The 26,485-nt window shown below is 42.1% G+C and overlaps 1 protein-coding gene across 7 annotated transcripts in view; it reads right to left on the bottom strand.

Moving 5' to 3' along the window:
• Nucleotides 1-26,485, bottom strand: part of CPNE8 (copine 8) — a gene marked incomplete at its 5' end in the record, with an annotated part of 57,636 nt that overhangs the window by 17,199 nt on the left and 13,952 nt on the right. For 2 of the 7 annotated variants that reach the window (XM_083399777.1, XM_083399780.1), the window contains 11 exons: nt 2,437-2,512; nt 3,066-3,107; nt 8,103-8,207; nt 9,593-9,696; nt 13,418-13,481; nt 15,347-15,418; nt 16,186-16,262; nt 17,067-17,106; nt 18,150-18,253; nt 21,972-22,018; nt 22,897-22,937. In XM_083399777.1, the coding sequence (XP_083255903.1) occupies nt 2,437-2,512; nt 3,066-3,107; nt 8,103-8,207; nt 9,593-9,696; nt 13,418-13,481; nt 15,347-15,418; nt 16,186-16,262; nt 17,067-17,106; nt 18,150-18,253; nt 21,972-22,018; nt 22,897-22,937 (772 nt within the window). Of the gene's footprint in view, nt 1-2,436; nt 2,513-3,065; nt 3,108-6,123; nt 6,152-7,622; nt 7,715-8,102; nt 8,208-9,592; nt 9,697-13,417; nt 13,482-15,346; nt 15,419-16,185; nt 16,263-17,066; nt 17,107-18,149; nt 18,254-21,971; nt 22,019-22,896; nt 22,938-24,140; nt 24,291-26,485 lie in introns of those variants that run through there. The other 5 variants (XM_083399778.1, XM_083399781.1, XM_083399779.1 and 2 more) reach the window with 4 other exon arrangements.

Below are 26,485 nucleotides of genomic sequence, written 5' to 3'. Positions count from 1 at the left end.
GGGAGGCAAAGCATAAGGGAAGCTCAGTTTGGATTTATGTCGACTTTGATATCAGGGGATAGATAAGTTCTGCAGAGTTGTCTTCCAGTCTGGTGGGTAGAAGATGGAAGTGGCTGGGAGGGCAGATAGAAAATGAAATACAGCCATCTGTTCTGTGCTACTCTTGCCATTGCTTAAAATTGTAAGAGTTGAATAGCTTCCTCGGTTTACTGTTCCTTAAATTCACATTCCCAAGAGATATTGAACCCCATCTGTTGCTTCTTTGTTGGCAGCTAAGAATCACTGTAAATCCCATCAGGTGTGATCACCCCAGAAAATTCCCTACCCTGGACACCTCCTGTCCTAAGCTGGTGTTCTCCCCAGATGTTTTGGAATACAACTCCCATCAGCACTGACCAGCATGATCAATGGTCAGGGATAACAGGAGTTTGGGGGGGCACTGCATTTAGAATGGCTCCCCTATATTGCTCTTCTCACTGCATGTTTTCATATTCTCTTTGATGTCTGGAATTTTTCTTTTTGAGGAAGTCATCTGTGGTTACATCTCTTGTTGAGACTTCCTTCTCTATCTAACATAACTGCCGCCCTTTGTTTCTAAACTCTTGAAGCTGGCTGTACTTGCACACTGTTTAGAATTCATATCTTCTAATGTGCTTTTTGGATTTTAACCAATCTGATTCCTATCCTTGCTTTAATTTCTATTAATGATCTTCTTTTACCATCTGAAAAATGTCACAAAATTTTCAGTTTGCTTGTGATCATATCTTTCCTTTACTTTTGATACCATAATATTATTTTGCAATATTTGTATAAACTTGGTTTCCTAAATTCTGATATTTCATTTTACTTCCTTATCACACTAACTGCTCTTGATACGTCTTTTTCTGCTTCATGTCTTCTATCCATTTACTGTATGTACTCTGCTTTCTAAACTGAAACCCTTATTCTGATGCTCTCTCAACCTCTCTTTGCATTCTTTTGCTATTTCCATTTTCAAGTTAGTGATTTAGAGTTATATTTTTCAGTTCCGGATTCTACCTCATCTTCAATTACTCATCTCACTGCATGTCTTCCTTTAGTTCTTTTTGGATGATTTCTCACTTTCTTCAGTTGAATTTCTTGGGAAATTGATTTTCTTAAGTTTCTTCCTTCAGCTTCTTATTTATTTCCTTTAACTCTTAGTAGAGTTTCTATCTCCTCCTTCACACACCAGAAACTGGATGTTATTTTTTAAAACAGACACTTATCTAGTTCGGTTGCAGATCTAGGCACGTTTAGTATCATATCATCAACTGGTTAACACTTTTAAAATATGTTCTTTTATCTCTAATGATACTGCTAAAATGCTTGCTTATTCTTTTACTTCATCGAGGCTTGATTACTGTAATATAATTTTTGTTGATCTTCCTTTATCCCATCTGTATCTTCTTGAATCTATTTTTCACTCCGCAATCTTTCAATTTTTGCCTATAAACATTATCATTTATCATCTCTTCTTTTTGCATTGACTCACACAACTTACAAAGCAAGGTCCACAGAATACAGAAAGGTAAGCTAAGCTGAGCTGAATAGGTCCACCCGGGATGACACAGAAAAACAGACCAAATGAGGGCAGGAAGGAGCCAAACTCAACTCTAAACGTTTCCTGCCTTGATGAAAGGTAAACACCCATGTGATGACCTGCCACCTATTGAAAACTTACTTATTTTTACATCATTGCACTTTGCTCTTTTCTTAATTTTAAAAATACACTTTTCAGAGGTCAGAGTTCCTCTGATACCAATTACATCTATTTCACACCTCCATCCTCTTTCCTTAGCTACACCTCATATTTGAAACTTCATACAGTCTTATAATTCAGTCTCCCTGAACCTCTAGACATCGCTATTGGCCAGGTATTTCACTTTTAACTTACTACTAATGTCCCTTCCTTTTTCCTCCCTTTGGAAGTGGGAAGGGAGTGGGAAGTACAGAGGTGACAGGGGTGGAAAGAGCATCTCTTCCCCAATTCCTTTCAACTAGGCTGACACAGTACCTGAGCTATTGAACAGAAAGCAGTGGAAATAATTTAAAATACAACAACAGAAAGGAATGTGGGGCTCAAACCCATGTTCCTGACATTAAGAATTTCATCCTCTACCGAGGGAGCTATCCTTTGTACAACATATGCAGGTTCAATAACTATGTTGAAAATTCAAGTTATATAATAAAATAGTGTTTATCTTTATAAAATGAACCCACAAATATATTGACTGCATTTCTAGAAAGTGTGTACGCACACTTGGACTTATAGCTTTTGTCCAGATTTTCTGCTTTCTATTACTAAAAGATAGGTGGTTAAACTTTATAGCGCTGGCCCATATTACAAAACGGCACATAGACAAATCATGATGTTTATTACCTGTACTTGGGGATATAAAAAAAATCTACTGTTACCTCATACACATTAAACTGCGACTGTCCTCTAGATAGCTCCCTATAACTTGTTGTGAATTCTCCAATGAAGTCATGACTAGGAAACAAAAACAAACAAAAATTCAGATTAGCGGATAAGCTGTCTTATTGTAGGTCAAGGTGTGAACAATATGCTAGTTAACACTTCCCAGTACAAGAGGCATTTTAGGAATTTGTTTTATATTTGAAAGTTTTTCATTGCTCCATAAAATTCACTAATAGGCTCCTGTTATCAACCAAACCCAAGCATTAGGAAATATTTCTTATCTGGTTCATTATCTACATGATTACATACCATTTCCCCATAAAATGTGCATTGTTATTTTTTCACAAAGTGGAGTTAAAAGCATTTTAAAAACCCTCTCCTGTGTCAAAATGCATAATGAAGAGGTTTGGTATACATCATATTGCAAAATAACCATGTGTACAATCAATAAGGGAGTGGCTCAGTAGACTCATGTCATTTCCTGCAAGCACACACATTCCTACATTAAAGCTTTTAAGCACAGGAATAACTGGTATAAAACTCCAAAAGCTGCCCAAATAGTCTATCACTATGTACGCCATACAATTCCTTTTGAACAATTAATGCTGTGCAATAAAAAAATTACCTTCCATCTCTATCCCAGTCGTATACTTCAATCTTAATTGTTCTGAAGAGAAACAAATAAAACACAGAAAAAGCTATACACATATACTAAAAAGCTTGTCAACAGAAATAAATCAGTAATGTACTTTACTACTTGTATTTTTCATTTAAATATCTAATTTGTTTTTTTAAAAAGTGATTAAAACAAAGGAGAATATAATTTATTTGTAAGCATTTCCGGCTGCATTTCTAACAGATAGGTGCTCAAGGCAACACACCATAACATCTAAAAGCCTCAATAATAAAAATTCATTTAAAAATTAACCACTACACTCAACAGGTTCCAGCAATGCATGGGTAGGTTTTATTGTGAAAAGTGTGCAAGGTGAATAACCTATCATATTCCTGGAAAAGGAAGTTCTGTAGTGCCGGTGCCACAATGGTGAAGCCTTGCTCCTCCACAGTTAACAAGATAATACGGATCAGGATAATCACAGAATATATAAACATTAAATAAAGAAGTGAGAATAAACACCATGGATTTGGAGCAACTTGCATTGAAAATTCAACTGGCCATAACTCCGTGATAGAGCAAATGTTTTGTAAACCGAAATTTACAAATTGAATCCACAGTATCCTGAGGTGGGACTGTGAAACAATTCTAGCCGGCATCTCTGGAGAGCAAAAGGTTAAGTAGGTAAATAACCCCTGGAGGGTTGAGTCCAGTCAAAGGAGACTATGGGGTTGCGGCACTCATCTCGCTTTCAGCCAAGGAAGTCGGCATTTGTCCACAGACAGATTTCCAGGTCATGTGGCCAGCATGACTAAACTGCTTCTGGCACAATGGGACACCTTGACAAATGCCAGAACGAACAGAAACGCTGTTTACCTTCCCGCTGCAGTGGTACCTATTTATCTACTTGCACTGATGTGCTTTCGAACTACTAGGTTGGCAGGAGCTGGGACAGAGCAACGGGAGCATACCCTGTCGCGTAGATTTGAACTGCTGACCTTCTGATCAGCAAGCCCAAGAGGCTTAGTGGTTTAGACCACAGCGCCACCTGCGGCCTGTTAGTGGGTGAGCACTACCAGTCAGAGCAGACTGTACTGAGGTAGATAAACCAGTGGAATGACTTTGTAAAAGGCAACTTATGTTCCTAAGCATTACAGTTTTGCTCTGAAATATTTAATACCTATTCTTGTCAATGGTAAATGACTCTTGGCTATTACTGAATTACTGTCTTATGCATTTTCTTCTGACAGTAACAGCTTTTTCTATTTCATGGAATCACCCTGTATCTCAGGACATCTCAAGGAATTTTGTTTGTGGTACAGAGATATCTGAAGCACATGGAACCAAACCATCATAAGTCTAGAACAGTTGGGACAGACTGTATTAAGATCTAGATTAGAGAGGTACAAATATTTGTCATATTCCAATTGTAAGAAAATGGCACTTTAAGGAGGCTGTATTCTAGAACAAATAAGTACTAAACCAAGTTGTCACAGCAAGTGCAGCATATTTAGATTTTTCCCTAGCTATACATTTCTATGAGGGTAGGTCCAGTTATCCAAACTAACAACTACTCATTCCATGGGTGATTGACAGGCAGATGTAGCAATAAGAAATAAGTACTGCTGCTAGTGTACCTAATAACTAGGAGAAAGGTATTCTTAAAGAGCACAGTACAAGAAAAATGTAATAGGAAACATGTGGATTCTTGGATCTACTCTCAGAGAAATACTTTTTTTTCCCAGGAGCAAATTCCTTGCCACAGCAAAATCTCCAGTCAATCACATGAAAGGGTAGAATATACCAACAGCCAAACAAAGGATGGAAAATATGGCATTCCCTGGTGTGTATGCTTCTGGATTACAGATGAGAATTGTTAATAAAAATTACATCTCTCTTAAAATGCTAATAATGCTGTATGAAGATTCCAGCAACAGCTTTGCAGGTCTCTTCAGCAGAAGTTGCAGCCTATTCTAGTCCTGTGATGGTCTTATTGGGAAAGGTGCTTTTCCTGAAGATTCACCGAATTCCTTGTCAACCACAGAAATCAATTATTTTAGACACTGTTTTGACTTTCTGCTCAGTCCCAAGTCAAAGGAGGGTATTGACTTGTATATATAAATTTCTTAAGTAGCAAAGCATCATGTGGAGTCATAAACATTTGTCATAAGTTAGCTCAGGGGTTTTCAGGCACAAACTATGTTTACAATGGCCGCTTACTGAGTCCTGGGGTGGGCAGCCAGCAGTTGGGAAATCTCAGTGCGGGAGTTCCCACCAGTCCCAATTTTGAATTCTGGCCCATCAGGCCAGTCCTTGGGGGCAGGGCTTCAGAGTGCAACAGGCGTCACTCCCGCTTGCCTCCTGGGACTCAATATTCATGCTTTGGGGCTTGTTTTATATTACAATTTCTTTTTCTAGGTTATGTGATTACTAGCCTTGCTGTGGTTCTTTAATGGTTGCCGTATTCAGAGCTGTGAAGGAATTTGCCTTCAAACAGGTTGGCCCCGCTGGAAGGTTTTGGAATACTAAAGGTGCAATCTTTTCAACAGTTATGTCTACCCTAATTGCATCTATTTCATTTCCATTTCAAGCAAATATTGAGGTCAGATAATTAAGCAAGGTTATTTTCCAAAGTATTTAAGTTGTCTTGTAAATATTTGTTTCTTAGAGGGAATTTATATCATTAAAGTTCTGAAGTTTGGTATGACTAATCTCCCTCTAATTTGAAAGGGGGAGGGCTTTCCTTTGTAAATGAAGGAAAGAAGGTGAATGCTATTAGGTTTTCTAGAACTCAAGCATGAAACTCATTCTGAGAAGTGCCACTGCTGATTCTCCTTAGTTTGCTTAGTTCTGAATGCCTTGATTTGCCTGGGTTATGATATAACCTTATCGGACTGTTATAAAACGTCTGCCTTCCACTCAGTTTCTTATGTGGCCCATAAGATGAAAAAGACAGAAGACGAGGTGGATCAGCTGAGGCAGAGATGGCCTCAGCAATGTCTGTAAGCACCTCAGTGATCTGACTTATAAAAACAACTGAATGAAGTAACCAAGATGGGGAAGATACCTTTCCATCCATTTCTGTTTCACTAGATCAGGGGTGTCAAACTCAAATTCATCGGGGGCCGCATCAGCAGTTTGGTCACCCTCAAAGGGCCGGTTGTATCGGCCTAAAATATTTGAGCAGGCTGAGACCCCCAAAGTTGATGGGCTTTGACATTTAAATTGGATGTGTGTGGCATGTGATAAATTATGTGAGGTTCGAGCTGGTCTTTGACCCGTAATAAATGATGATGATGATGATGATGATGATGATGATGATGTGAGGTGGGGCCTACCTGCCCCCCTCAATATTTTATTCAGCCTGACACCCCTGTTATGAAAGATTACTAAAGTCTGCCCCTGTGGTGATGTATCATAACATTGTGCAGGCCCAGTCTGAGGGCACCTTTACTGGACTGCGTCTTGTGGCTGGGGCTTATCTACGCCTTCTCTTCCTTCTCCGCCTGGTGCTGCCTCCTCCCTGTGCCAGGTGCTGGCGGGGGGGGGGGGGGGAGATGTGCCGGTTGCAACCCAGTTTCTGACGGGGGCCAATGCTGCTTGTTCTTCCCTCTACTTTTCAACACTGCAATATATCGCTACCGTATCACAACATCACTATCACAATGTTGAAAAGTTGGTATCGTCTGCTTTTAGGGGCTGATGGGCTTACTCAGTACGGACAGGGGCACTCCTAGGAATTTATTGGATTTCAAATCCCTGGATTTCAAATCCCATTGAGGGGGGGCAGGGGCGGACTTTGGTAATATGGCACCCACCCTGAGTGAGGACAAACTTTGGTGCCCCCCCCCCCATAGAATAAATAGGCATCGTTATCATTATTTTGTCCTCCCTTGGCTCGGGGCGGGTAAGGCGCCCGCACGGCCCCAAATCTGGTGCTGGTGGAGGAAGCACATTTCCACAACGGGCCGAGCTGCCCCTGTGGATCCTGCTGCCTGAGGCAGCCGCCTCCCTTGCCCTCCGTGGCAAGCCGAGGCTGAGGGGGACGTTCGCTTGCCCAGGCGCCGGGCTTCCGTCCACTTGCTCCGGTGCGCTCGCTGCAGCCCTGCTGCCAGCTGCCAGCAGCCGTCGGGGAAGGCGGCCGGGCTCCGGGGCTCGGTGGGGCCCGCCGGCAGAGGGCGGCGCTGCGCCTCGCCTGGGCGTGGAAGCCCTGCTGGCACGTTGTCTCCCACGCCGCGCGTTCGCGTCGCGCTCCCGCCTCCATCTCGGCTCGCTCCCTCCCGTTCTCCGCCTCCGCGCCTCGCCTGCCAGACTCGCATCCCTGCCCGGCGGCGGCACAGCGGAGGCCGAGCATGGCACCAGCAGCGGCTTCCGGGGCGCGCGGAGGAGCAGCCTCTCTGCTCACCTCCACCTTCGTGCTGAAAGGCGACGCGGCGCACAACCAGGCGATGGTGCACTGGATGGGCGAGAACAGCAGTGAGAATGGCGGCTACACGGGCCACATGACAACGTCTGGCGGGCCGGATTCGGCCCGCGGGCCTTGTGTTTGACACCTGTGCACTAGATGTTCATGTGATGACTGCTACTTATGAAAAAGAAGGAAGGAAGCACCAGCACATTCTGTTAGTTGCTTTGTAGGCTGGTTTTTATCCCATAAATTCTGAGTAAGAGGACACTTCCAGGAACCTTTAACAAAAAGAATTTTTCTTGAGAAAAGCAGTATCATCAGTATTTGCTTTGCAGTGACAAAGAGCAGTAACTAGTTTCTTAGTGCACTAGCAACTGTGGCTCCATGTTTCCAGAGAGTTTGCTTTTTATCTGCTTGTCAATCATCTGTGGAGAGTGGTACCTATTACTATACTGAAAATACTATAGTACCCCATGTACCTCTTACATATGAACACTTAACTAAATGAATGATGGTGATGTTAACATTTACTTAAAGTTTTGAACTGATATTATGCCTTCAAAAAGATTAAACTAAATTGAGGAACCTCCAATCTTTGAAAACTTTACTTTACTTAAGACAAAAGGTTTAACTCTTACCTGTCAAAATCTCCATTGCAAAGTGCTCTGACAGATATCTTGAATGCCTGCCACACTGGATTTAATGTATTCTTTATCACTTCTGTCTTGTGGCAGATTGTAAAGCTGAAACACAAACAAGCTTTTCTTATTTTAATACTTATCTAAAGGTATTTATAGTCCACTTGATAGTTTTGAAAACAAATCCACCAAGTGGGAATACACTGTAATTTATGTGGTTTTTTTATTTAAAAAATGAGTACTATTTCATTTTTAGTCATGCGAACAGCTTTCAAATTAATCTTGTCCCCAGATGAGATCATACCCAACCAGATAACAGATTCCAACTGATGCAAATGAAGAAGCACACGCCGTCACAAAGCAGTGTTGCCACAAGCAACTTTCAATAGGTTCTTTTACAGTTTTCTCCATCTCACCCCCATCTGATGTATAACAACAATATATATACTTGGATACTATCAAGGCAGAGAAAAAAGTGATTTGTCCATGGCTGCAAGTCAGGGGTGGCTAACATTTGTCCCCCCAAATGTTGTGGCTGATGGGAATTGTTGTCCAACATCTAGAGAGCCAAAGGTTAGTCACCCCTGCTATAAATGAGTAAGTAACCAAAAATCTTCCAGAACATAGTGTTGTTAGTATGTTGAAACATGTCGTCTTCAAACTAATCTGCCTTATTGCAAACCGAAGATTCTGGATCATTAATAAAAAAAATTAAATAGCACCGGACCCATTCCAGATATGGGAAACACTGCCTACTTTCCTCTGTCATGAGAACTCTGTAACTCTGTCTCCTTTTCCATAAACAATTACTGGCTCACCATCTTATGCCAAAAGTATTTTGGAAGTCCAAGTATATAATGATTACTAGTTTACCCTTTTCAATATGTTGATTGCTCTTGCATGAAACCAGTATCTTACTCATTGTTCCAGTACCAACCCACTAAAATAGGTAATTTAGGCATATTTAATGCACAGAGGTGCTTGCGCAAAGAGTTCCCTAGAGCATTGGACTGTTTCAATTTCTAATCAACAGCACTCTAAAGATACAAGATTGCTGAAACTGTAAATATTGTTTTTAACCACTCCAGCTGTTTTTTGTATCTCAGTTCCGGATTTTTTTTAGTTGAAAAGTTAAGAAACCTAGACTTATCTAAGCAACCTAGATATCCCAATCACTGTTATTCATTATAAGCGTCTGTTAGTGATTTATATTTTTTTGAGCAAGACCACATTTGAAAAATTGCATAAATATGAAATATTGTTGGTTTGTTTAAAAAGCTATTGAAGCAGGCATATGGAGGAAATACACATTCTCTCATCATCAGTGTAATTGTGACTTGTATTTTGAAACAAGAGGTTTGTACGTCTAGAAAAAATAAGACAAGTGCACTGTGAAAGAGAAACTTTTAATACACTACACACAAAACCCCCTGGTCACCCCTATAATTTACAAGACTTCATGTTTAATAGAAGAAAATAAGAGTATCTACCTGCCATCTTCATTACTGCGAAAAAATACCAGGAAGGGATCAGATTTCCCAAAGAAATCTTTCTTGTCCAATTTGTTAGCACAAAACTGCATCAGTACAGCATCCTAATAATAGAAGAGTGTAATACAAATTAAGTATATAATTTATACCAAGTATACTATTTACACTGATTAAAAACTGCATAAGTATTAGGCATCAAGTTTACATTGCTTTCATTTTACTAACCAAAAAAGAGGCACTACAAAGTAATTTTTGGTTTTCTTTTCATTTGCTACCAAGATGGGAACATAGTCATGAATTTTGAGTCATTTGTGTCACACATATCATATCAAATATTTTAATCAATTTATTCATAATTTTAGGCTTCTGAAGCTATACTGTTAACAAAATTTCAATTACAAATTAAGAGATAGCAAGGATTTCTTGTTCCTTCTCCCACTGCAATTACCCAAATATCATGTTAGAATTCATATTAGTTCTACAACAGGAGATATTCTTTATTTGCTCTCCATTCTGCTCTTTGACAACCTCCAATAATAGTTAATTTTAAAAAATATATAAAATAAATACAATAGCATAAAATGCCACAAAACTGTATCAACAGAAAAAATACCACTTAGAAACCACAGCTTTAAATGGTATATAAATTGCTAAAATAAATAGAAAGGGAACAAAAGAATTAATAAAGCAACCCTTTTCTGACACATTTTTATGTATAGGGAGGTGTTTTGCTTATGTGAGCTCATATCCTCTCTGGTTGAAGGCTATTTGAACTGCACCCACTGGCTGCTTATTCTACGTGACAAGCCATTCAGGACCAGGAATTTGGTATGTGACTACCATGCTGTTTTATCCACACTGTTGCAACATTGCGGAGGCAAAACAAATGGTCCTGAATGATCCACAAGGAAAGCAGCTACTCGTGAAGAAAAGCATGTAGATTTTGACCTGTCTACATGTGGTAGCCATTTTATTACAACGAGCCTTGCATTTAGCTCCAGCATCCATGCATACATACTTGGTTTAACAATGATAAGTCCTGTTAAATTTTAAGACTAATAAAAACTGGGACTATGCATCAACACAAAATATTCCTTGAGGAGGAGCTGCAGCTCAGTGGTAGATAGGACATGTTCTGCATGCAAAATAACCCAGGTTCAATCTGTGGTATCTTCATGTAGCAAAGACTCCTGTCTGAAACCCTGGACAGCCACTGCCAATCAGTGTCAATACAGTCAAACCTCAGTTCTCGAATGGCTCCATTTTTGCACGTTTGGGCCCCCAAACGCCGAAAACCCACAAGTAAATGCTCCGGTTTTCGTAAGCTTTTCGGAACCTGAACGTCCAACGCGGCTTCTGCTTGAGTGCAAGAAGCTCTTGCAGCCAATCAAAAGCTGTGCCTCGGTTGTCAAACATTTCAGAAGGTGAAGGGTCTTCCGGAACGGATTACGTTCGACAACCGAGGTTTGACAGTATTACTGAGATATATGGTCTGACTTGGTATAAGGCTGTGTCCTTTGTTGTTCCTAAATAGATTTAATTATTTTAAGCAGCATAAGATTAGCTCTACTTCTATAGCAAATGCCAAGACGTCTACTCTTCAAAGTCTGATTACAGTGGTACCTCAGGTTAAGAACTTAATTTGTTCTGGAGGTCCGTTCTTAACCGGAAACTGTTCTTAACCTGAAATACCACTTTAGCTAATTGGGCCTCCCCTGCTGCTGTGCTGCCGCCGCGTGATTTCTGTTCTCATCCTGAAGCACAGTTCTTAACCCGAGGTACTATTTCTGGGATAGCGGAGTCTGTAACCTGAAGCGTCTGTAACCTGAGGTACCACTGTATAAGCATGCAATAGCTCACAGGTGTCAAACACAAGGCCCGCGGGCCGAATCCGGCCCGCCAGACGTTGTCATGTGGCCCGTGTAGCCGCCATTCTCACTGCTGTTCTCGCCCATCCAGTGCACCATCGCCTGGTTGTGCGCCGCGTCGCCTTTCAGCACGAAGGTGGAGGTGAGCAGAGAGGCTGCTCCTCCGCGCGCCCCGGAAGCCGCTGCTGGTGCCATGCTCGGCCTCCGCTGTGCCGCCGCCGGGCAGGGATGCGAGTCTGGCAGGCGAGGCGCGGAGGCGGAGAACGGGAGGGAGCGAGCCGAGATGGAGGCGGGAGCGCGACGCGAACGCGCGGCGTGGGAGACAACGTGCCAGCAGGGCTTCCACGCCCAGGCGAGGCGCAGCGCCGCCCTCTGCCGGCGGGCCCCACCGAGCCCCGGAGCCCGGCCGCCTTCCCCGACGGCTGCTGGCAGCTGGCAGCAGGGCTGCAGCGAGCGCACCGGAGCAAGTGGACGGAAGCCCGGCGCCTGGGCAAGCGAACGTCCCCCTCAGCCTCGGCTTGCCACGGAGGGCAAGGGAGGCGGCTGCCTCAGGCAGCAGGATCCACAGGGGCAGCTCGGCCCGTTGTGGAAATGTGCTTCCTCCACCAGCACCAGATTTGGGGCCGTGCGGGCGCCTTACCCGCCCCGAGCCAAGGGAGGACAAAATAATGATAACGATGCCTATTTATTCTATGGGGGGGGGGGCACCAAAGTTTGTCCTCACTCAGGGTGGGTGCCATATTACCAAAGTCCGCCCCTGCCCCCCCTCAATGGGATTTGAAATCCAGGGATTTGAAATCCAATAAATTCCTAGGAGTGCCCCTGTCCGTACTGAGTAAGCCCATCAGCCCCTAAAAGCAGACGATACCAACTTTTCAACATTGTGATAGTGATGTTGTGATACGGTAGCGATATATTGCAGTGTTGAAAAGTAGAGGGAAGAACAAGCAGCATTGGCCCCCGTCAGAAACTGGGTTGCAACCGGCACATCTCCCCCCCCCCCCCCCGCCAGCACCTGGCACAGGGAGGAGGCAGCACCAGGCGGAGAAGGAAGAGAAGGCGTAGATAAGCCCCAGCCACAAGACGCAGTCCAGTAAAGGTGCCCTCAGACTGGGCCTGCACAATGTTATGATACATCACCACAGGGGCAGACTTTAGTAATCTTTCATAACAGGGGTGTCAGGCTGAATAAAATATTGAGGGGGGCAGGTAGGCCCCACCTCACATCATCATCATCATCATCATCATCATCATCATCATTTATTACGGGTCAAAGACCAGCTCGAACCTCACATAATTTATCACATGCCACACACATCCAATTTAAATGTCAAAGCCCATCAACTTTGGGGGTCTCAGCCTGCTCAAATATTTTAGGCCGATACAACCGGCCCTTTGAGGGTGACCAAACTGCTGATGCGGCCCCCGATGAATTTGAGTTTGACACCCCTGCAATAGCTAGTCTTAAAAGTCTAGCAATATACACATGGATTTAATACTACTACTACTACAACAACAACAACTGTACCCTAACAACAACAACAACAGCAGCAGTACCCTACCCATCTGACTGGGTTGCCCTAGCCACTCTGGGCAGCTTCCAACATACATAAAAGCATAATTAAACATTTTAAAACTTCCCTATGCAGGGAAGCTTGTATAGTTACTTATCTCCTTGGCATCTGATGGGAAGGCGTTCCACAGGGTGAATGCCCCTACCAAGAAGACCCTCTGGCTGGTTCCTTGTAACTGCACTTCTCGCAGTGAGGGAACCACCAGAAGGCCCTTGGTGCTAGATCTCAGTGTGAGATGAGGGAGTGGAGACATTCCTTCAGGTATACTGGACTGAGGCCATTTACCGCTTTAAAGGTCAGCACCAACACTTTGAATTGTACTCTATGCTAACTAGGAGACAAACAATATACTTTAGCAAAAGAAAACCAAAATGTGAACTTACCCGGCAACAGTTGAGCTCCTCTGCTGTCATTATTATCGTGCCGCATTTCTTCCCAGGAATTCCTCTGTAACAAAACAACATTGTAATAGCAATTAAATACAAGGATTCCAAACTCACCAGTTCATTCCTCTCCAGAGTTCCCTCTCTGCATTCTACATCCATCAACCTGAGCAAGCTCTCATATATAGTCCTTTGGTACTAATATATGCCATTCTCCTTAACTAATAGGGAAAGTAGAGAATCAGTGTATCACTGCACCATAGTGTCTTTACTTCTGGTGTTCCCACAACATGCAGAGGATTATGATTGGGGCTAAAAGACCAAGGGAAATGTTGGTTTATGGATGTTATGTTGCAAGCGAGCACAAAATGTGAGATTATCAGTGATGAGGGAATTTTTTTTGGTGCATTATTTTTCCACCAAAAAAATTCCATATCTCCCATTCATTCGTAACAACAAATTGGTGTCAACTGCAAATAAATATTAGGCATGCTTGACAGATTCAACATTTTCGGCTTTGTTTAGTAAATATAAGTAAAATAAACATGCTAAATTAGATCACTTTCTAGGGCATCAGAAAAACTTCCTATATATATTTTCCAGAAAACTCACATAACTGGGGAGCACAAAACTTAATTAAAAGATTAAACTTGGCTTTTTAGCCTGTAATACTCAGCATCTATACTATATGAAAATACAGGAAATGTTTCATACATCTGACTAATCTGTAAGTTAAGGCCACTTTTACTGTCGCCTGCACATTATTCCTGCTTTTATCACCTTCATAGTTTGTCCCCCAAAGCCAGACAATGTAGTGCACTGAGGTTTAGCTCCAGTGTGGGAGAGGGGCTATAGCTGGCAAAGTGGCTTTCACAACCCTGCAATGTAGTTCATTGTTACAGACTGCAAATCAAGTGAATAGGGAGGAAGTATCAAAAGAGTTGTAAAGAAGAATGTTAAAGGAAGCGGGCAAAGGCAAGACAGAAAATATTGTGAAGTCAGGGCTGCTCCACTCACTCACTCGCTCTCTCAAACACATACAGCTATGAAAAGGCACATCACATGCAAATAGCATCACATTACGCACTCAGGAGCATACTACCTCTTAAGCACAGCCCATGTAAAGTACACAGCACACAACTGCACACTCCATGCACACACATGCAGAAGAAAAATCAAATGTAAACATGCGTAGTAATTCTACACACACAGTGGCATATCACCTGCAAATACACTTAGCAGTATTCTACATACAAGCACACATAGTAACATGAAGCATGCAAAAAAGGTCTGCAACACAACACATGCAAATTCATGCAGGAAAATGCCTCAAACAGGCACAGCAGCACAACACCCACAGAGCAGCAAACTACATGCAAAGATTTGCAGGAGTATAGCACTCACATAGCTACATGTAGCAGTGTGTCACATGCAAACCTAGGAGAACATGCAGCAACATGCAAAAGCATGCCGCACACAAACACTATGCAAATATGTACACCACCATGCAAAGGAGCATGCCCAAAGCTGGGCCAGAAATGCCCTCTATTTTCACAACGCCATTCACCTCTCATGGAAGTGGCAGGTGGAGGTTTATTTAACAGGCTTTGGGGAAGGGGATAAAATTTCTAGTTAATTTCATAGGGAGCAGGAAGGGTTACGATAAGATGAAGTGGCAGGAGTTTTAAATTTTCTTTCTCCCTTTCTTATAAAAAGTTTCACTGCTGCTTCAAGAGGTGGCACAGCTGTAATTCTTAATGCAATCAGCTTTCTTAATTCTTATAAAATGTCCCAATGGGAACAAAGCTATGTCACAATGCTGCGTCGCTCCCAGAGAGTCATTTTAGGGAAATGCAAACACATGCAGCACTATGCAGCCACATGCAAACACACACAGGAGCTTCCTTTCCCCCATCTACAAATACACACTTCTGCAGACTGCTTGCGCCGCCAATGGCCATTTTTGCTTTGGAAAGCAGGTTCCACCAGGGAAGCTTCAATCTGCCAAATAGATGCGAGTTTTAATAGTGCCTTTAGTTCAGTGACTGATTTAAAATGGGAACTTGTAACAAGACTATATAATGGAGTTTTACTGAGGTAGGTAAATGCATATTTTTGCATTTGACATAATTATGTTTTAGGCAAGAAGAAAAAAGATTGCAGCCGATGGTCTTGCTTGGATGGAATGTTAACCCCACAGTTTTAAGTCATGAGAATCACCAACAATAAGCCTTCAGCTCACAAGCTCCCCTCACTGTTTGCTTCTTAGATAAGGCTGCAAGGAAGAGATCATAAGCTTTTGCTTCTGTGTTAGATTGACTGCAGCTTGTCATTCTATTCTGAAACCAGACCAACTGTGGTTAATCTTAACTATGGTTTGTTGAAACAAGCCAAGTTCATAAACGGTGTCATTTGGTTAGATACCTCGAAAAAGTGGATTTTCCATGTCAAACTTCCTATTGATAGAACTAATTATCTTGATTTTTATGGTGGCTACAATTTCAAGCTATATAATGATGGAATGATAAAAAAGCAATTCACCTGAATTGAAGACAGTGCTATAATGTACTTTAAAACAGCACCACAAAGATTCAGAACACACAACAGTGAATAAAAAATGACATGCCTTGACAGTATTCCCTTCTAGAATTTTTATTTGTCGAATACCAGAGAACACAAAGATCTGCCAGACCCAAAGGCGGGATCAGTAGCTAGTGGGAAGGATATAGGAAGTTTAGCATCAGTTTCTTTGGAAAGAATACACTTACATGATTGACTTTTCTAATCTGCTTCCTTGTGATCCAACAATCTCTCCAAGCGTACAGAAAACTTGTCCCAAGAAGTCCTGAAAAATTATTATGAAAATGATAAATCTAAGTCCCCATCCCCACTTTGCACTTAGTAAGCTTATGGGTATGAGAAATGCAGTATTTAGATAGAATTAAAGGCTTTATTTGGACACACTGATCAATTATGGTTCATAATTAATGCTTAAGTGAGCATTGCACCTTAACCTGGGCAAGTTTGGAACCTTGCTTTTCATGAACCAAAGCTTGTCACGCTGTCTGGATCCAGAACTATCTTAACTATGATAAGCTGCAACAACAAAAATTTTGAGAAGTGCAGGAGGAAAATGTTTCTTTCTTCATGTACTGGTGTGGATATTGGGGAACAGACTCCCCATAATCTCTACGTTCAGTGAAGGGTCAGAATTTGAGCAAACTTTTAATTTCCTGAGTTTAGCAGGGGCTGGGAATACCAGCTAACTTCCTCCTGAGGCCACCCTGTTGATGGTGGTTGTGAAACAAACAATGGTGCTGATGTCCACTCCTGGGAAGATTGACAACTGTCTTGAATGTTGTCCACTTCTGTTAGTATACTGCAGCAAAAATATTTAGAGCACATTGTAGTATCTTAAAGACTAACAGATGGTATGATATACGGTAAGCTTTCATGGACTCAAGCTCACTTCATGAGATGCATGAAGTGAAATCGTAAGCGGCATGTATATAAAGGACAAAATTGTAAGGTAGGAGTTAAATAGCAATGAGATGCAGAAATTACAGTCAGGGATAATTAGAGCTTAAAATACATAAAATGTGTACATGAGATATGGAAACACTTAAGGTGAAAATAAAGTAGCACTTACATGTTTCGATAAATTTGGACTCTTTGAATCCACATCATACCTAAAATGAAAAAGAACAAAATATTTTAATCTACTTATAAGCTCAAATACCCATGTAAAACAATGAAGTAATCTTGCTGGTTAAAACTGGGTTTTAGCTGGTATTGTGTAATCTTTCCATCATTTGCATTGTAATGTACATTGTAATGTGTATGATGGCGGAACTCTCTATGTCTGTTCAGGTGAACATCGATTTAGCTGTCAATGCAGAACCTTAACCCTTAATGCTTGGGGTGGGAGTGGAGATGGAACTCTCAGTATGCAAAAGAACAGAAGTTCCGCATGTTCTGATTGGTGGGTACAAGTTTTGAATTTGGCTGGGGTTGGACTAGAGTGGCCAGAAAAAGTGTATATATGGCTAGGAGCTGGCTATATGGTTGGAGGGTCCATGACTAGCGATTGTGATGGACAGCCAGGAGAAGGCAACAGAAGTGGAAGAAGATCGAGGAGGAAGAAAGAAGACCTGAAAGGATGGCAGAGTGGCTTGGTGGCCAGAGGATTGCTGGGATAGCTGACTCACTTGCCTTAGGCTGAAGAGACAAGTGGAGAACCTTTCTACAGCACTGATGGAGAAGAAGTGATGTGCTGTTTGGAATGCTAGGCAGGAAATGTCTGGTAGGAGAGCCAGGGGAAGATTCCAGGAAAAAGAACAGCAAAAACAGACCTGCACTTAAATAGGTCAGCAGAACCTGAAGCAGAGGCTTCAACAAAAGTCTTCAGTTATAGTGCTGGTGAGGCCTAACGGGTGGATGGGCAATCTGGAAAAAGTGTTTTAACAAGGTTGCTAAAAGTTTCCTCGAAGCTGACCGGGTTTAGTAACCATAGTGTAAAATAATAATTATACCAAGGAAAACTGTAGTTCCATTAGCTGAATTTGAAACAACATAGTTTGCTGTAGTGAATTAACTGGAAACATGTTTTACCACTACATTAAGATACAATCTAATGTCAAAATGTTTTAAAATTCCACTTCATTAACTATTCTTGTAGATCAGATATACTGTCATAATATAATCAAACTCCAAAGTATATAAATAAACTTACAAGTCAAATCGCAGGTTCTGTCTCTCTTCAAAAAAGTAATCCAATATAAATTTTCTCACAAAATCTGGGTTCAAAGTATTGTCAATTACTTCGGTTCTCCCAAACTGTAAAATAAGATGTTGTGGGAAGTATATCAATAAAAACTACATATGTTAAGTACATACGCACACACAAGACAAAGAAAATGAAGAAATATAAGGTTTTCATTTGGCAGGGACAGAGACTAAAAGCAGCTCCTAGCCTGAGAATATTCAACACCCAATGAATGTAATTTTCACCAATATTTATTTTACTTAAGATCTCAGGAGCCATCATACAATATTTGTTACAATATCTTAAGAGGTGCCAAACAGAAATCAAAAAGACAAACCATTTTCCAAAATATGCAGCCAATATCCTGAAGTAAAGTATTGCAATAAACGCTGCATTTTATAAATTTACCAGAGACAGGGTATATACATCGTATTAATTTCTCATACAAATTTTCAGAGGTTATATATAAAAATAATTAAAAACTAAACCATTGTTTGAGCCATGAAACATGATGTAAAGCTTCAGAACAAGTGAACAGTTAAGGAAAATCTTTAGTAATAGATGGAAAGAACAATTTCTGCTAATTTGCTCAGAATCTGGAATTGGCAGCTGATGCAGGACAGGGCGTTATAACTAGCAGACACTATTAAGCAATCGTTTCCTCTGAGATTCTAAGCAAAGTGCCAATTAGCAACATTTTACTTTTATTTGTTTTTAAACAGCACACAAACAAAACTTCTAAATCTCCCAGAACACTTAAATTGCTAAAAGGAAGATTTCAAAGTGGACAGTTTATCTTCTCCATAAGAACCAAGAAGCTCAGAATGAGGAACAATCTAAATGGGAGCATCTACTAAAACCTAAAATCAATACATCAGGGAAGGGCTGGCCTACAGCTCAGTGATCGAGCATCTTTGCATGCAGTGGGTTCCAAGTTCAATTGGCGGCATCTCCATGTACGAATGGGAATGTTCCCTGTATAAGACCCTAGGAAGCTGCTGTCAATCAGGGTAGAAAGCTAGATGGACCAATTGTCTGGCTTTATTTAAGGCAGCTTCCTATATTCCTAATATTGTATGGGTTAAGGATATGGCGTTGACTAAGAGGCTACTACAATACAAGTCATGAAGTCCAACATTTTAAGGAGACGTGTTTCCGTAGCCTCCCAAAATATGGAATTCAGCATCAAAGGGATAGAAAGCTCTGGCAAGTAATAGTAACATCCATTGTCAAAGATTCTGGCAAGTAATAGTAACATCCATTGTCACAGATTCTAGACAGGTGCTTAAAGCTATGACTACAAATCAGGCCTCTTTTCCCTCAACTGTCATCTGGGGGCAGTCATTTCATCAGACTGCCTCATTGGGAGAAAGATGAAACAGGGTTCATTGCCTCTGCTTTGCTTGAGGCCCAGCTCCATCAAGCACCTAGTGTAGCTTCGCCTGCTGAACAGCAGTCTGAAGGGGGAGTGACTCTACCTGCAGATGATCAGCCTTTAAGGACACAAGAGGAGAAGGCACTGATGGGAACCAGCTGGCTCTGGCCTTCTTAAACAGAGCTCTCAGCAGCAGTCAAATGCCAGAAACAATACTTGTGGTTCCTGGCTCTATCTTGCTGCTTGCTATCTGGATCCCTAGACTGGACCCTTGGCTCTGTGGTCATCTGGATTCCCTGACCTCTAACTGTCTGACTTTGTATGTGGATTCTGCTCTCAGACAAGTGTTCCTTAGAGACTCTTAGCCCTTGCTTGCTTGGCAATGGGACTCGGACGGGGATACAATACCTCCTGCTTCTGAACTATGCCAGCTGGTCAATATAGGAACAACTGTCTAGAAACTGGAGCCTCAGCTTTGAGCTTTGTTCCTTTCCCCTCGTGTGTTGTATTTTTATTTATTTATTTGAATGTAAACCTGCAGAGTGTCTAGGGAGTGTCTTGTTTAGCTTTCTTGTAAGCCGCTCCGGGAGACTTTTTGGCTTTTTGGTAGAGCATACAAGTGCTCTAAATAAATAAATAAAAAGCGCCACAAAGCAAATGGAAGCAGAGTGTCAGATGTTACCTCCCTGCATCTATAGATCCACTATCCATTGACAGGTCCTGCCAATCCAGGACTGGCTTTTTCAGCCAGTACAGAAAATGTAATTAATCTAAGTCATTGCCAGAGATGCTGCAAATCCAAGCTCTTAGGTGGATCAATGGGAACCCAAGAAATATAGCCAATGAATAAATTTACAGCTGATGCTAATATTTCTGGAACTCCAAATTGGAAGGCTTTGAAATAATACCTTCAGGCATCTTGATGAATTTTACAATTGAGGCTTTACCCTTGGAAACCATGAATACGTTGAAAAAGAAAATACAATGATACACATTTGTACCTGAACATATTTACTTGTGCTGCAGTCAATGGGTCTTAGTTCAGAGTAAATAAACATGACTTGCAAGAAGAAAACTTATATTATGGTAGTATAACAAGGATTGGGAACAGAGTACCTTCATTCACACATCAAGGTAATCCATACATACCAATCTCACCTGCTTTGCTCCTCCCTACTAGAATGTCTAAGAAACAAACCAAATTAAGCCAAGAACAATTCCTCTCTACAGATCATAGTTAGTCTGTATCCACAATCTCTGCACTGGATTTAATACTAATGTCAAGAATCATGGTTTGTTCCCCCCACATATTATCAGAGAAGAGCAAAACAGGTGAGTTAAGCACATTCATGTTAAATCATTACTTACGTTACTGTGTGATGTGTGAATGAGCTCAGTATGCATTGCTCTTAAAAAAATGTGATCCCAAGTCTCTATATTAACAACCTGGAGCTATCACTTTTTATTGAAACTAAGCTACAAGCTTTTCCTTCTACCAGTACAAAAAAGCACTGCTATATATTGTGAGGATTTGGGGGGGGGGTATGCCTAGCCCACCTTCTAATTCCTGGAATAGCCAGGCTAGCTTCCTGGTAATGTGATAGCCTATGCTATGAAGGGAACCAAGGCACCAAAGGGCAAATGGGTGGGCCCCCTCCCTGAACTGCCTGGGAGTTAGAAAGACAAAGGGCAGAATTGAGAGTTGAGTGATATGAGCTAGAACATGGGTAGGCAAACTAAGGCCCAGGGGCCAGATACAGCTCAATCGCCTTCTAAATCTGGCCCGCAAACGATCTGGGAATCAGCATGTTTTTACATGAGTAGAATGTGTCCTTTTATTTAAAATGCATCACTGGGTTATTTGTGGAGCCTGCCTGGTGTTTTTACATGAGCAGAATGTGTGCTTTTATTTAAAATGCATCTCTGGGTTATTTGTGGGGCATAGGAATTCATTCATTCCCCCCCCCCAAAAAAACCAAATATTGTCTGGCCCCCTACAAGGTCTGAGGGACAGTGGCCCGGCCCCCTGCTGAAAAATTCTGCTGGCCCCTGAGCTAGAAGTTGGGAAGCCAGACAGAGCAATGTTCAATTTCTGTTTGAGTTCAAGGCTGTCACTACGGAGGAAGTAAGGCCCTCTTGGGGTGTTAATGCTGTGATCCCTCCATTGCAGGCTCAGGTTGTATAGATATGTAAATAAACCATACATCATAATGGAACCATACATCATAATGGAACCATACATCATAATGGAACCACAGTCTCTTCTGTATCTCATTCCAAAGCAAGCATGAACCCTGGGTAAGATTACTAGGGTTACTAGTAATCTCGCACTGCTCTGAGATTGGGGTGGCATGCAACAATATATATATATTGCATATATATACACATATAAATGCAACAGCAAAAAGCTTTACCTCTCTCCATTCCTTATTTCCCATAGCTTGGGTATACAAAACACAGACTGTGGGGACGAAAAAGAAGAATGTGATCAAATTCATATATTCTGTTTAACTTTTCCATTACAACTAATACTCAAAGCTATAATGCTACAGATATTAAGCAAACGTTAAAATATTACATAAGACATCCGAGTCCATTTAGGAGTTATAAGCCATCTGAGATCATGCTTCATGTTTAATGAAACTTCACAATAAGATCCAGCATTCAAACACTGTCTTACTTGAATACTATGTCATACAGTCTAGCTGTTATTCCTAACCATATACATCAGATCTAACAAACCATAAGTAGAAGGAAACCTGTTTCAAGTTTAACAGCTACAGAATATTATCAGCTGAAGTTACAAAACTTTTTTTTTTTTTAAGACACTTCTTTCACCAACATCCTCCTAACTGGGAAACTGTTTAAGAACAATGGAGGAAATATCTCCTTGTCTTCTGACATTTAATATTCTGCTATTAAAGGTTGGCTCTTCTAGTTTGTTTACCATGCCCAAGGAAAGTGCATATGCACGTCTACTAGCAATGAAGAGAACAAGGCTTTCTTTAAATGTTCATTATTTTCCTTCATCTTCCAAACAAAAACTATTTTAAACTTCTCATTTAGCAAATATTTAGCTTTTATTTATGCATCCATCACTCAAAAGAATTATTCGGTGTTAGTGGTAAAGGAAAAACCATATCAGAAGGATGCAAGGTTGGCTTCATTGCAGCCCTGGCTTTATAGTACCAGGGAACTGATAGAACCAGTACCAAAAATTATCAGTAAGGATTACTGGCTAATTAACCTTTCATCCAGTCCCTTGCATAATTTATTTTAATCTAAAAGAAAACATTGTGAGAGGTGAATGGGAAATTAACAAATGAATGTTATACTTACTTGGATCAGATTTTGAAAATGTGTCTCGATCCAAAAGGTTCCTATTCATGAAAGAAAAAATCATGTTACCGTTCTGTTTTTTTAAAATCACTACTAAAGATCTTAAACAGAAAGAGTCATATTGGAAGAGATTATTAAAGGAAGTGATCTCCGCCTTCGTTGCCATGTATATTGAGGCCAACAAACGAGAGTGCTTCATCAGTCCAACTAGCTTCTGTACTGGCTGAGGAACTGCCAGTTGCCCTGAACCAAAGATTATTTTTTTACTGTTCTTCATGTTCACACACTGCCTTCAACCTCAGCAATACAATACAGGGGTACCTTGGTTTAAGAACAGCTTAGTTCAGGCTGTTCTTGGGACTGTTGTGGGACTACAACTCCCATCATCCCTAGCTAAACAGGACCAGTGGTCAGGGATGATGGGAATTGTAGTCCCAAAACAGCTGGAGGGCCGAGTTTTGAGGATGCCTGGCTTAGTTTACGAACAACTTGGATGAAGAACACTGCAAACCCGGAAGTAGGTGTTTTGGTTTGTGAACTTTGCCTTGGAAGCAGAACATGTTTCGCTTCCTGTTGAGTATGTTCCATTTGTAAACTGAGTCCCCCGCTGCTATGGGAAAGCACGCCTTGGGTTTGACAATGCTTTGGTTTAAGAACGGACTTCCAGACAGGATTAGGTTATAAACCAAGGTACCACTGTATAGCACAAACCGTAGCTTGCAGCTACATTCAAACTAGCAAACTGTAAGACCATAAGAAAAGCCCTGCTGGAGCAGACCATCTAGTGCAGCTTCCTGTTCTCACAGTGGCCAACCAGATGCCTATGAAAAACGCACAAGCAGAAACTGAGTACAACACCTGCCTCTGACAGTGGAGGCACATCAGTCATCATCGCTAGGACCACTGACAGCTGTAGCAACTTCCATCAATAAATATGATCCAAGTTTGGGGTGGTTTTAAAACTTAAGAGTCTCCCCGTCAGAACACTTGAGAGGTCTATTATTATCTGCATGGGGCATCACTTCTTAATAGTAGCCAGCAGCAAGCTATGACAAGGAAAACCATGTTAACGATTATCCGTTACCCAGAGGATCAAAGTAAGAATGAGGCACATTTGGGGGGAAAGCTAGAACATTACCCTTCAATGAAAGGTATAGCTTAATAGTTACTCTAATAAAGTACCAACACTGTTTCAGACAAACACTCTTTACAGAGATAGTGAAGAACTTCCTTAAAATTCTTACCTTAAACCTGTCCCTGAATCAGAGGCAGAGCATTGCCTGCCTGTGCCCGGGGCAGACAACATCAGCAGCACACCCGCATCAGGGCACACCGTGGGGGCCGGGAGCTTTTTATTCCTAGAATAAGAGCAATTTCCATCCTAGGAGGAATTAGTCTATTTAGAGCAGTGGTGTAGCATGGTAGTGGGGCTGTGGGCGGGGCACAGCGCCATAGTGACCTCTGCCCACTGCAGCAGTTGGGGGGGGGCGTGCCCTGCCCCGTCCTGAGCTGCTGCGTCCTTCTCATCGGCCTCCAGCTTGGGGGGTGGCTGAGAAGAATGCAACAGGCACGGGCCCCGGCCCCTGCGAGCCCAGAACTGCTTTTGCGAGCTGCGCTGCTTGCAGGGAGGGCACCGTGAGCTGTTGGGTCCTTTCCACGACGCCCTCCAGCTGAGAAGGGTGCAACAGGCATGCTCACAGGACCCGGGGCGCCTGCCTGTTGTGTCCTTCTGTCTCCCCCCAGCTGGAGGACACCACAAGGAGGACACCACAGCTCATGACACCCTCCCTCCAAGCAGCGTAGCTCGCAAAAGTAGCTGGGCTTGAAGGGCTAGGGCCCATGCCTGTTGCATCCTTCTCAGCCACCCCCAAGCTGGAGGGTGATGAGAAGGACACAACAGCTCAGGACGGGGCAGGACATGCCCCCCCCAACTGCTGCAGTGGGCAGAGGTCACTATGGCGCTGTGCCCCGCCCACGGCCCCACTACCACGCTACACCACTGCTCTAAATAGACTCATTCCTCCTAGAAAGGAATGCAAATTGCTCTTATTCTAGGAGAAAAAAAACCCCAGCCCCTTCTAGGATCTTTACAAGAAAGGGCAGGAGCCCAGATTGGGCTTCTGATAGACAAGCCCTATCTGGGCTCCTGCCGACGGTTATGACCTAACAGTTCTAACTGTGAGGTTCTAACTGCCTACTTTCCTGATTGGCTGAAACTCCACTCAGGAGGCGGACCCAGGGTCTGTCCTTCACAACAGCCGTTTGTCTAATCCTCTTTTAAAGATATCCAAGTGGGGGTCTATCACGTCATCTTGTGGGAATAAATTTCTTAATTTCACTATGCTCTGTGTGAATAAGGACTTCACCTGCCCTGAATCTTCTAGCTTTCAATTTCACTGGACTTCCCCAAGTTCTAGTTTTATGAGAGAGAAACTTCACTCTGTCCATTTAATCCACACTATGCATGATTTTATATACTTCTAACATGTCCCCCTCTGGACGCGGGTAGCGCTGTGGTCTTAAACACTCAGCCTAGGTCTTGTCGATCGAAAGGTCGGCGGTTTGAATCCCAGTGAAGGGGTGAGCTCCTGTTGCTTGGTCCCAGCTCCTGCCAACCTAGCAGTTCAAAACCACATCAAAGTGCAAGTAGATAAATAGGTACCGCTCTGGCGGGAAAATAAATGGCGTTTCCGTGCGCTGCTCTGGTTTCGCCAGAAGCAGCTTAGTTATGCTGGCCACATGATCTGGAAAAACTGCAGACAAACGTCGGCTCCCTCGGCAAGTAAAGCAAGATGAGTGCCACAACCCGAGTCGTTCGCGACTGGACTTAACTGTCAGGGGTCCTTTACCTTTTAACATGTCCCCACTTACCTGTCTTTTCCCTAAATTGAAATGCCTCAAATGTTGATCCCAACCTCTCCTCACAGCAGCAATATTCCAAACCCTTGGAGCATTGGTTGCCCTTTTGCAACCAAAGGGTAAGCAAACAGAACTATATGCAGTATTCACACCATAGATGGTGTAGTAGTCACACCATAGTTGTATAACGGCATTGTGATATTGGCAGTTCCATTCTCAATCCCCTCCCTAGTGATCCCTAGCATGTAGGTAATTTGCTTTTTTCACAGCTCCCTCATACTAGGATCAGCATATTCATCAAACTATCCACTATGATCCCAAGGTTTCGTTCCCAGTCAGCCACTGCCAGTTCAGACCCTATGAATGTATATGTGAAATTGAGAGAGGTGTCCCAATGTGCATCAATCACTTCATACCTCCTTAAATAGAATTACATTTGCCATTTTACTGACCCTCCTCTCAGGTTGGAGAAATCCTTTTGGAGCTCCTCCCAAACCCTTTTTGTTTTAACCACCCTGAATAATTTGGCACTATCAGCAAACATGCGTACCTCACTTCTCAGTGCCAACTCTAGATTGTTTATGAACAAGATAAAAAGCACGGGTCTCAATACCAATAGAGTCATACCTTGTGTTGCGTCTGCTTCATGTTGCGTCTTTTCGGGTTACGAACGTCGCAAACCCAGAAGTGTTTACTTCTGGGTTCACTGTGCGCGCATGCACAGAAATGA

The sequence above is a fragment of the Podarcis tiliguerta genome, assembly GCF_965153285.1.
Source record: "Podarcis tiliguerta genome assembly, chromosome: 10".
Classification (NCBI taxonomy): Eukaryota; Metazoa; Chordata; class Lepidosauria; order Squamata; family Lacertidae; genus Podarcis; species Podarcis tiliguerta.
The sequence above is the reverse complement of the archived record's forward strand: the minus strand, read 5'-3'. Positions and strand labels throughout refer to the sequence as shown.